Here is a 12340-nt window from a genome sequence, read left to right as displayed (position 1 = left end):
CTGGGATGGTTATAATAAAAAAGACAATTAACAACTGTTGGCAAGTATGTAGGGACTTTGGAAACCTCATTCAATGGTGGTAGGAATTTAACTAATAACATATCCTACTGTGGAAAACATTCAATTGTTAAATATATTATTAACATACAACTGGCAATTCCTTTCCTAGGTTTATTCCTGAGAGATATGAAAATATATGTCTACACAAAAGATTGTATATATATATTTGTTATTATTCACATTAGCCAAAAGTAGAAATAACAGAAATGTCCTAAACTGATAAGTAGATAAAATGTGTATATGCAGACAATGGATTATAAATTGGCAAAAAAGTAAAAGAGTACAAATGTACTATAACATGGATAAACTAAACATTAAGTGTAAGAAGCCAGTATCAAAGACCATATAGTGAAAAATTCCATTTATATGAAATATCCAGAACAGGCAAATCTATAGAGATAAACAGATTAGTAGATATCAGGTATGGGGCATTGCTGGTAGAAACAGGGTGTGGCTGCAGAAGGGTACAGATGTTCCAAAATATTCTAAGTTTAGATATCTGTAATGGCTACTCAACTTGGTGAAAATATTAGAAGTCATTAAGTTCTACACTTCAAATGAGTAAATGTTACCATGTTAAGCATATCTTAATGCTTTAAAAAATTCTGATTACAATAAATTTAAAGCTATTTGTGAAAAAAAAATCTATAGTTTATACTATGGAACAGTTGTAAGGAAACTGCAGTCCTGAGTCAAATCTATGATACAATTTGTTTTGTAAATGAAGTCTTACTGGAACATAGTCACATCCACTCATTCAATTATCACGTATAGCTGCTTTCACAGAGTTGGGTAACAGTGACAGAGATAGTTTGGTTTGTGAAGCCTAAGATATTTATCGACTGCTTACAGAGATTTTACTAAATCATGCTATGAAGTGGTATTTTCAAGAAGTGAGGCAGACCTATGCTTACCAATATAAGCAATATAAGAAACGTGTTTAATGAAAAAAAATAAACTGAGTACAATATATACAGTGAAGTCATTCACATGAAAAAGAAAGTGAAAGATATCTAACCCACTAACAGAAATTACAGGATTGAATAGATACTCAAATTATTATATAAATTCATGAACAAGATATATTGCAGTCTAATATCTCTAGGGAGAACAACGGACATTTGAAATAGCTGTCAAAATGTATACCTCACTTTATTTGTATTATTTTTTTAAAGGCAATGTAGAAATGTAAACAGTAAAATATGATACATTGTAGATATTTTTGGTTTTTATTTTTCAGAACTGTAAATGAACAAAGTTTGTTAGAAACTGTAAGTAAAGCACTCTCTGTTTAAAATTGTACTCTGACACTGATGTTAATAGAATCTAGAAATTGTCAGGATGCATAATCTTAAATAAAGATCCGCTGCTTACACAGTTTATTCAAGAGATTTCTATGAACATGTGAGCTGGAAAGCTTTGTCCATTATTCTGATTTTATTGGACCTTACTATCTTTCAGAATCATTTTACTACTGAAATATTGAACAAAAACATTCCACAATCTTCCAAACTGCCATGCACTGCCACTTATGGTTGTTTTGCCTCATTCAGTCCTAATTTTAGCTTCACTGTACATATAACTACCAATGGCTCAAATTATCATGAATTAATGAAGAATTTATTCTAATAAATAAGTACTCTATAACTTATCTTTGTTGAAATACTTGCTTTTCATTATTATAAAATTATACATATATATTTTTAGAAATACAAACAGATGGAAAGTGATCTCCAAGTGTTATCAGAGGAGAAACAGTCACTTGAAAATGAACTACAAAAGCTAAAGAATTTAGAGGTTAGTTAAATTTTAGTGTCTGAAATTACATATAGTGCGTAAAAAACCCATTAGTTTAGGAGAAAAATCAAAGATAAAAATTTTATAATACCTTTTCAATATTAATAGCTGGCAGTAGCTGCACTTTAAAAATTAATGATGCTATCTTCTAAATTACCATAAGAGCTATAGAAATGGAAAGAATGTGATGAACGACACACATAAAATTGAAACATTCTGGAACATATTTCTAGAACAAATATTTAGTTTTAATAAATGATCAATAATGTAGGGTTTACAAATATATTTTAAATGAATATTTTGTTATTTCTTGTAAGACTGTAGTATATGTCCCAGTTCACTATATTAAGCAGAGTGAGGAGAAATACCAAGGGTAAGATTTGTTGTTTTTTTCATTCCCCTTTGCCATTTTTTATGTAGTTTGTAAATTTCAACTATACACAACAGTCAAATGGACTGCTGTATTTTTATTAGCCATCATAAGGTGAAATAAAATACTCTGGAATCTACTAAAGTTGTAACTTGATATTTCTTCCTTGCTAGAACAGGAAGCAGAAGTAGTGCCAGGAGATGTGCTACTTAAGACAGAGAAACAGTGATCCTACACAGGTGTCATAGATGAGATTAGAGCTATCATATACTGGTCAATTAGGAATATTTCTATTTAGGTGAAGTTCTATTTAGGTAGAAAATAAAAATAAACAAAAACAAAAGTAAAGTTGTAAACTATCATATTAAGCAATTGAGTGTTCTTGCCAACTATAAGAATTTTGAAACACTTTAATCATGTACTGTTAGATCCTTATCTAAAACCTCTGAAACTTCTTAAATGTGAAGATGTTCCAGTAGTTTCTGGTTTTGCATTCTTGCATTGTATCTTTAGTTCTGATGTAAGCTACAATTATTCTGTTCTAGAGAGCAACGGTTTTTACATGGGATTCCTCTATGTAAAATGGAATCTTAGTAATGTATATTTTTCATATATTACCTTTAGTTTACTATCACTCTAATAATTTCTGACTTGTTTAAAATTACACAGAAAACAAAGCCTACATCTACACAAACAAAGAAAACAGCAAAAGGAGAGAAGAAAAAAGACAAGGGAAAACAGGCAAATTCAGAAGAGTAAGGCATGAAGATATATATTAATACTTTTCTTGTGAATTTATATTTTCACTATGTAAGGGCATTTTTGAGGTCATATGAACACATTAACAGGTTTCTATAAAATATAATAGCAAATGTGTATAAGCAGACTCAGGATATGATTGTGGGAGAAAGGTGAAAAGGGAAGAATAAGAGCTTAAATGGGCTAGCTGAATGAGAGAAAAATATCTGTAAATAATTTTTTTTAACAATTGATGTATATTATTACTTTGATGTTCTCAGTAACCACCTGTAATTTGCATGTTAACTCCCTGGTCTGGATTATGCATTTATACTACACTTCTTGATTGTAATTATTTAAAAAAAATAGCTATTTTTTATATGTGGATTATTTTAAAGTGATGATTAAGTAAGTGTATATTTTCTTTAATAGAATCATCATTACACTTTTAATTTGTTTGTTCAAATTCTAATATAGACACATAATTTTAAAAGCTATGTAGCTTTTCCTAAATTCTGAAACTAAGCTCATCAGATAATTGATCTAGATATTTAAGTTAGAGAACAAAAGATGAATCGAGAAGGAAAAATAACCAATGTGCTTTGAAAAATCTTGCTCCATTTTACCTTTTCATATTTAAATTATACCACTAAGATTGTTAGCTTGATAAATGTCATTCAATTATTTATCATATAACCTACATGGATTTTATGGTTTTAAAAATACAAATTTCTTTTGAAAATTTTAATTTCTTTATAATAATTAAGCACTCCTCAAGAAAGCAAAGTGATCATACAATTGAGAAGGTGATATATTTCAAGCCATTTTTAATTACAGGAAGAAGTTTTTAGTGAAAGATTCAAAATCAAAAGAGTTACAGCAAATACAGGTAACACATGATCTCTCTATGCACCCATACTTGATGAATAAGCATTCTGATAATTTTCTATATATAGACAACATTGGCATTTAAGTGACTATAGGTGTGTGTGTGTTGGGGGGGGGAAGGGAGTGTCCTCAAGGTCTTTGTAAGATGTTTCTTCCTTGTTGGTTTAATGTTCTCAGCAAGTTTCAGAAAATAAAATGGTAACACCCACCATATTAACTATCAAGGTGTTGAAATTACCATTGTTTATTCAATTACAAAAAATATAGAGGAAAGAACAGTATATTTGTAGTCAGAACAGGACCTCATTAGTTCTGTGATATTGGACATGTTCTTTTCACCCATTTGAACTATGTATTTTAAAAAGACAAATAGTGTAAGAAACAAATTTGAACAATTTTCTTCAGAATGGTATATTATATGGTAATATATTCTTTATGTAATGTAATGAAAGGAATTCAAGCAAACATTATTTCATTTTGACTTTGCTATAAGTCAAAATGTAGCAAAATTTTTCTTTTGCTACATGTTAACTTCTCAATAACTCCAGAATCAGCTCACCAATTTTGATGCGTGACTGGAATCATTCACCTGCATGTTTCAAGAATTAGATTATGTACATTTGGGAAGAAAATGAGAGTATTACTTGAAATATTGAATACCAACGCAGGACTTTATGGTGTTATTTTTCTGTTGCTACCCAACACATTAACACAGACTTTTCAGCTTAAAACAATTTATAACTTTATGGTGTTAGGAGTCTGATCGTCTCTTAGACATATCTCATACTCAAGTTCTCACCAAGCTGCCATTAAGGTTTGGCCAAACTCTTATATGACTCAGGATCCTCTTCTAAGCTCCAGAGTATGTTGTAAATTTTAGTTACCATTGTAGAACTGGGGGATTCAGCCATGTGGTTTTCTCCTTAGGCAATTTTCACCACAGCAACTTGCTTCATCTAAAGTCTTTCCAGAATCTTGTTTGCTGAGGCTGTCTTATATAATGTAACAGTCTTATCTACTGTTTATTCTACCACAGCAAAGACATCTTATGGCGTTTATATATATATATGTAATTCAGTCTTATAAAGTGTGTGGCATTTCATCACTTTGCTATATTCTGTAGGTTATATTCTGCTATATTCTGTATGTTAGAAGCAATTCATAAGGCCCCAATTCATAAGGCCCCATAACACTCAAAAGGAGTGGATTATACAGAGAATATCTTCATAGATGAAGTCATGGGAGTCAGATTTCTGTTCATGACATCAGCTTATTTTAGATAGAGCAGCATCTTGTATATAGAGATATATTTTCATCTTTGATATTAAAATAATTATAATTGCATTACTAATATTAGAAGTTGAGTGGCTTAAATAATAAACCTTTGTTTTCCACAGTTTTTGGGGGTAAAAAGTCAAAAGTCAAGACAGCAGCAAATTTGGGGTCTGGTGAAGGATTGACTTTTGGTTCATAGATAGCCATCGTCTTGCTATGTCTTCATATGGGAGAAAGGGGAAGATAGTTCTCGTTCTTTCTCTCTCTTTTTTTAAAAAAAGATTTATTTATGCATACAGAACTGGGGTACAAACCAGAGGTGCAAGTGGTGAGAGGCTTCACCAGAGATAGAGCAGGAAGCAGAACAGGCAGATCAATGAAGTACACTGCTGAGGGGAGCAGCAGGCGGGTCAGAGAGGTCTGCTGCCCATGTGGATCATCTCCTAGGCCAGGGATTGAACGTGCACTGAAGTGGCTTTGCTAGTTTGCAGTGCTGAGTCCTAACGCACTGCGCCACCAGGGAGGGCCACTGGAGTCTCTTTTATAAGGACACTAATCCCATTCATAGTTATAAATAAGTTTTCCCAAACTGTAGTTTTAATAATTGTTCTCTTCTAGCCTGTTGTTTACATATAGGGATACAACATACTTTTTACATATTGATTCCGTAGGCTGCCACTTTAGTGTAGTCATTTATTGTTTCTAATGATTTTGTAGTGGAGTCCCTAGTGTTTTTAATGTATATTGATATGTCACCTGCAAATAGTGACACTTTTACTTCTTTTCTAATTGTCTTCCACCAAATTGTTCTAGCTAGAACTCTACTACTATGCTGAGTAGTAGTGATGAATGTAAGAATCTTTTTCTTATACCTAATGCGAGAGTAAATGCTTTCATTTTTTTACCATTGAGAATGATGTTTGCTATAGGTTTGTGATATATCACCTTTATTGAGGTGTGTTCCTTCTATCCCCATTTTTCAGTGTTTTTATCATAAATGTCAAATGCTTTCTCTGACTCTTTGGAGGCAATGGTAGTTAGCCTATAGCATACTAGGAACAGAGGGAAAGTCTCCGGAGTCCCAGGAGAGAGGGACATGTGTCTTTTGGGACTGCCAAACTAGCCACCAGCAGCATAAAATGTATATCAACTCCTGCCCACTTTTCAGTGAGCTTTATAGTAGGTGGTGCTTGCTTGGCTTCAGTGGTCTAGGAACTCAGGAAAGCCCAGGGATCCCAGAAAGGGGAGGGGTGGCTTTTTTTTTTTTTAGATGTTGATCTAGCCCTCCGTGTCCCCAGAAAAGTTAGATCACTGCCAGCTCGGCTACCAGTTTTTCCTGCCAAACTGTAGTGGGCTAGGATCCAAGGGGAAGTAGTGTAGGTTCTGCAGCTGCTGAAGGTTGATTTTTGGCTCCTGTGAACAAGCTTCCCTGCTTTTTCCTAGGGGTGGGAAAAGTGGCCTCTGCTGTACATTCCAGACAGTGAAAATCGTCAGATATTCAGAATCTGTCCTCTGTCTCCAGATTGTAGGGGATTGTGGGTCCTTGCCACCGCTGCAGGAACTTCTGTGAAATATGGTCTCTCCTTGCTGTGTTCCTGGCTCCAGTATAATCGGCAGTGGAGTGACCGTGTACTTTGCCACTGCTGCACTTGTGGGCCCCTGCTTCCTCTCTGAACTCTGTCCAACACCACAGTCATCCACAGTCATCCACCTTAAATGATGCAGATGTGTGGTGATAATGCAGTGTCCTCTGGTGATAAGTTGATACAAGCTGTATGGTATATTAAGTTATTTCCTGGGTTTCCTTAAGGAGATATTTTCTTGATGTGGAGTAAATGCATTAGGTATTCTGCAAGGTAATCCATTTCAAATCAGAATTCAAAAAGGGATTTTTTAAAAGGGAGAAATAATTTAAGATTATATAGTTTTTACCAACAAAAACACCTAGGGATTATTTATAAAATATGGTCATTCTTTGATCACTTTCCCTATTACTTTTTTTAAAAGATTTATTTATGCATACATAGTTGGGGTGCAGGGGCAGTGACAGGATTCACTCGAGACAGAGTGGGGAGCAGAACAAGCAAATCTACGAAGTACAGTGCTGAGGGAAGCAACGGGTGGGTCAGGAGAGGTCTGCCATGCCATGCGATCACCTCTGGGGTGGGGATTGAACTCATGCTGAAGTGGCTTTAGCTTCTTAGTGCTGTGCTTTAACCTGCTGTGCCACCAGGGAGGGCCTCCTATTACTTAATATATATATATATATATATATATATATATATATATATTTAATTTATTTGTTTATGTATACAAGAACTGGGATGTAGGCATGTAGGCCAGAGATGGGGCAGGGGGCAGGGTGGAGTGAGAGGATTCACCAGAGAGAGAGCAGGGAGCAGAACAGGCAGATCTACTGAATTACACAATTGAGAGGAGCAGTATATGAGACAGAAGGGCCAGCTACCTGGCAGGGGATCTAATTCAGGCCATAGCAGCCACAGCATAATTAACATTTACAGCACGAGGGAGGCCCCCTTCTATTACTTTTGAAGTTGTTCTTACATCTATTTTGATATAAATGCATCAATGTCTAATGACTATTCAAGTGTATTGCTTATAATTGTACATAACCTCAGGGTTTAATCTCCATTTTACTTCCCACTTGCAAAGTTATTTCTTTGTTTCTTTTCTTTTTAATCAGGTGTGTCAGGGAGTAAATATCGATGTTTTTGGGTTTCGTTTAGCAGTTTTACTTCCCCCCTCCTTTTTTTTTTTATTTGAAACGAAGGCCCCACAATGTTGACTGTGGGGGCAGAACAGCTTTTCTCTCTGGCTAAGCAGTCAGAGCACTTGTAAAAGTGCGCCTGCGCGGGAAGTCGCACCTGTAGGTAACTCCTCCCCCAGGAGCCATTCGGTTTTGGCGGGAAGCCTGAGCAGGAGTTTTAGGCGGGCAGCCCAGAGTACCACCTCTGGGCAGTCCACAGACGGCCCTGCTGCCTTCAGGATAGCTGCACAGAGGTCTGGCGCTGGCTTTGGCACTGGCATGATGGGGCTTGATGGCTGGCCTGGCATTAGCCTTTTTATATTTGGCACCTGGATGGTAGAATGAACCGAAGAGGTGCAAGCAAAACGAACCAATCACCTTCATCAGCTCATTAGTTAATAATTTGGGACCGGATGGACTGATTGGTCCTAAAGTGGTTCAGTTGATGACTTAGAATTGAAAATGGTCTGCTTGGTCAGGTAAATACTCTGGTGTGGGGGGGGGGCTGAAAGAGTATATATAGCAGAGCAGATGTCAGCACGGAACTCCCATACTCCCTTTCTGTTCCTGGTATCCAAAGAAAGAAGAAAGAAAACGCATCCAGCAGCCGACTTTTACATAGGGAGGCTATAGCGCATCGGTTTCTGGTCCTGCCACTTGAAGAGAGCACTCCATACCCCGCGTCTTGTGTCTCAAAGAGCTGTTGATGGTGTGGAGGAACAGCACCCAGTGCTGTGTCACTGGTGTCCTACACTTGCTCTGGTGACCAGGTGACAGGTATTGTGTGTTCGGGTCACTTTGAGAGCTGTTAACGAGGTATACCTGATTGCCAAGACTTGTCTCTCAGTGCTGCCTCTGTTGCTGTTGGGTTAGCGTCTGGTGTTGTCCATCTTGACCTTCAGTCTGTGGCTCATCTCAGTGGCCGGGTCTGTGTGCGCCTCCAGCTGCGGTGAGTTGAACCTCGGTCTGCTCTTGCGGGTGCACCAGCTCCCGCCCTCACGGGCAGTGAGGGGCCACTTTAAGAGAGCGACCTTTCATTTAGGATCTGGAGGCTAGCTGGCCGGAAATAGGCTTTTGCAAGCTTAGAAGCTGGTGTTTTCCCGTTTGTTAAATAAACCCCACAGTTGGTTGTTCCCAGAGCCTGATTGTGCTCACATTTGTGTGCACAGGTGAAAACCCACTAGTGACCTGTCTGCTACCTGGCTTTTGACTCTAGACCTGTTTCATATTTATTTAAGCTTTATTTTCTTCTACCTGCTTTTACTTAGTTTTTAGTTCCTTTTTAAATCTGGGTGGTTGTATGCATAACTTACTCATTTTTTACATTTATTTAACAATATTGCCATCTGGCCTGAGTACAGTTTGATTTATATTTTGTAGGTGTTCAAGTTGTTTTTTGTTTCAAAAAATATTCTTAGTTCACTTTTTCATTATTGGTTTACTTTTTTAAAAATAGAATCAACAAGAGAAAAGATAGCATAGAAAATACCAACTTTTTGGAAATTTTAAAAGATATTCTTTGCGGCTGAGTACACATCTGGTTGTTTTTCTACTATTCTGTAACAAACTACACTAGTACTTAGAGGTTAAACACTTACATACCTAACATAGGTTTTTTTTTTTTAAGATTTATTTATTTATTCATACAGAGCTGAGGTACAGGCCAGAGGTACAGGGGGTGAGAGGATTCACCAGAGACAGAGTGGGGGTGCAGAACAGGCAGATCAATGAAGTACACAGCAGGCGGGTCAGGAGAGGTCTGCCGCACCATGTGGATCACCCCCAGGGCGGGGATTGACCTCACACTGAAGCAGCTGCTGCTCACTTGCAGTGTTGCATCCTAACCCGTTGTGCCACCAGGGAGGGCCTCCTAGTTATTTCTTACTGATTTTTGGATTGTCTGGTCTTAGGAAAACTCCACTTTGTGTCAGCTGGGAACAATCATGTGTCTTCATGCAGTGATGGAATGTTTAAAATAGTTTCCTCAAATGTCAGATGTTAGGTGGAATGGCACTCCATAATCACATCCAAGCATCCTTATTTGACAATTAAATCTGAGAGGTCAAAAGTAAAGATTGCAAGATTTCATAAAATCTGGAATGAGAAACTTAAACATTTTTTACTAGCTAGGAACCAACCCAGATTCAAAGAGGGGTAGGGGGAAAATGGGATAGATTTCACTTCTTGATGTGACAAGTGGCTTAATGTATATAGGGCTGGCACAATAATGGATGGTAATTTGTAAAAAAAAGTTCATGCTAGTTTTACCTCTGACTAAATATTATTATTTTCTCTAATATGCAAAATGCACCTTCACCCCCTCTAAAACCTCATCACATTATAGTATCTTGAAGTCTGGGATCTTATTTGTACCAAGTGTATATATGGATGAGGCTCTTGGTTTAGGTCCTCTTCATCTACAAATTTGTTATCTAAAAAGTCAATTTATAGATCTACAGATATCCCATCCCTCCAACAAATACCTCTATATTAAGGAGAAAAGGATAGCATAACCATAATGGACATGATTATTCAGTACAGAGAAAAACAGAAGGTACATGTTACAGAAGGTACATGTTACAGAAGGAACATGTTACAGAAGGACTGTGAAATCCAACCAGCCATGTGTTGCCATTTCTCCTGATTTGAGTGGGGAATGCACCTTGATTAAGCTCTAGTTCTGCTGCCTGGAATGTTTCCCTAGCCACTGTAACCCTTTATTTTGCACTATGATGCGTTGTTCTGGTCTCTGAAGCATCTCCTTTCCTTAAGAAATGGTTTGTGTTTGCAACTGAATAGTTCTCTAAGGCTACTTTCTGTTCTTAAGAAAATTGGAATCTAGAGATTTTCTACTTAAACAGTTTCAGTCCTCTTTAGTTTAATATGGTGATGTTTCTCTTAAAAACTTTCGTTTCCATGTATGTTATTGTGGTTCATTATTTTTTTTTTTAAGTCACATTCATAATTGCACAAAAGACGTGTTTTTTGTTTATGGTATGTCAGGTTTCAGCTTCAAGATTATTAAAGCCATTTTGTTTAATTGTGGCGATCCATAAAGAATATTTTAGTCTTTTGAGGTATTAATAGTCTTATAGTCACACCCTTGACTTCACTTTGACTCTAGTGTTACATTTTAGTATCAGTACCATGGCTTTGATCTTTGCCAAAATGAATTTACTTTTAAAAGGATAGGTAATCCTTGTTTCTCTAGTGACTACATAGATTTTCTCTCTGGGCAGGCTGGGATTGGGTTGGATGGTTTAAGATAGCTTTAGTTACACATATAAGGTCCCATTAGTGTCATCCCCAAATGGGAACTATTTCTAGTCATTAAACAATGAGCTGGCCAGTGTCAGACATTAAACACTGAGGCCACTCAGTGTCAAGGGGTGAGGAGATAGACTCTACTATTTGGTAATAGCATCACAAAGAATTTATGGTCATTTGTAATCTACCATAGTGGAATATATATTCTTGTGCTCTTTTTTCCCCTTTTCCTCTTGTTATAAAGTTCAATTAAATCTAAATATCCATATGTATTTTACTATTTTAATTCTCTTTTTATTAGTTAGAAAATAGACTTGGTTGTTATATAAGGAGAACCTCTTATGCTTCAGGGGAGAGAGAAAAATAATTAGAAAGAAATTATTTTAACTCTGATGGATGCAGTCATAGACATAAAGGAAGGCTTGATAAAATTTAAAAAATATAATTTTTAATGTAAAAATTTTTGAGAGGAAATTAAAAGGTGAAAGTCTATTTCTGAGGACAGATTTAAAAGTATTATGGAATAAATATAGAAAAAATGAAAGCTGAAGAGTCAAGGTGGTCAGAGGGGGAGGGAGCACAATGGATTATGGTGGAGGACTATGGGTGCTTGTACATTATGGTGCACATTATGGGCACATTATGGTGACTACAACTAACAGGGCACTATCTTACCAAAACACTGCCAGTGGTGAAATACTTCAATAAAAGTCAAAACAAAATAAATTGGAATCAATACTAAGAAGATAAATTTAAACAACAGATCTAGGAGTCATAATATTTAAACATTAGAGATCCAAGGAAGAAGAAAGGTAATGAAGGAAATAAGAAAAAGAAAAATTTCCCTCAGGTTAAAAAAAATAGACATGATAAAATTTCTAAGCTTCATTGAGAAATGACAGAAGTAAAGAAGAGAATATCAAAGTATGATAACTACATGAAATCATTAACCCAGACTTTTGGAGAAAACAAATATTCTGTCTTGCTTAAACCATTATATGGTTTATGCATTTCCAGTGACTTTTTATGAGTATGAATTTCATTAGCATCTCATAGTTCATACAAAAGACCTTTTGAGTAATGCCTGAACGTTTCCCCCCCACTAATACTTGTTCTTGTTTTTGTTAAGTGCCTTGTCCTCTCTATAATTTCAACAAGAATGAAAATATAGACTTAAA

General features: G+C 36.0%; 1 protein-coding gene across 1 annotated transcript in view; it reads left to right on the top strand.

Moving 5' to 3' along the window:
• Positions 1-2986, top strand: part of CCDC7 (coiled-coil domain containing 7) — a 29831-nt gene extending 26845 nt beyond the window's left edge. Inside the window, exons 10-12 of the mRNA XM_012731257.1 lie at positions 1301-1331; positions 1768-1857; positions 2897-2986. Of these exons, the coding sequence (XP_012586711.1) occupies positions 1301-1331; positions 1768-1857; positions 2897-2986 (211 nt within the window). The remainder of the gene's footprint in view (positions 1-1300; positions 1332-1767; positions 1858-2896) is intronic.
• Positions 2987-12340: the final 9354 nt, after the last annotated feature.

Source organism: Condylura cristata, unplaced genomic scaffold, assembly GCF_000260355.1.
Source record: "Condylura cristata isolate star-nosed mole 26May11 unplaced genomic scaffold, ConCri1.0 scaffold00030, whole genome shotgun sequence".
Taxonomy (NCBI): domain Eukaryota; kingdom Metazoa; phylum Chordata; class Mammalia; order Eulipotyphla; family Talpidae; genus Condylura; species Condylura cristata.
This window is presented reverse-complemented; position numbering and strand designations above follow the sequence as displayed.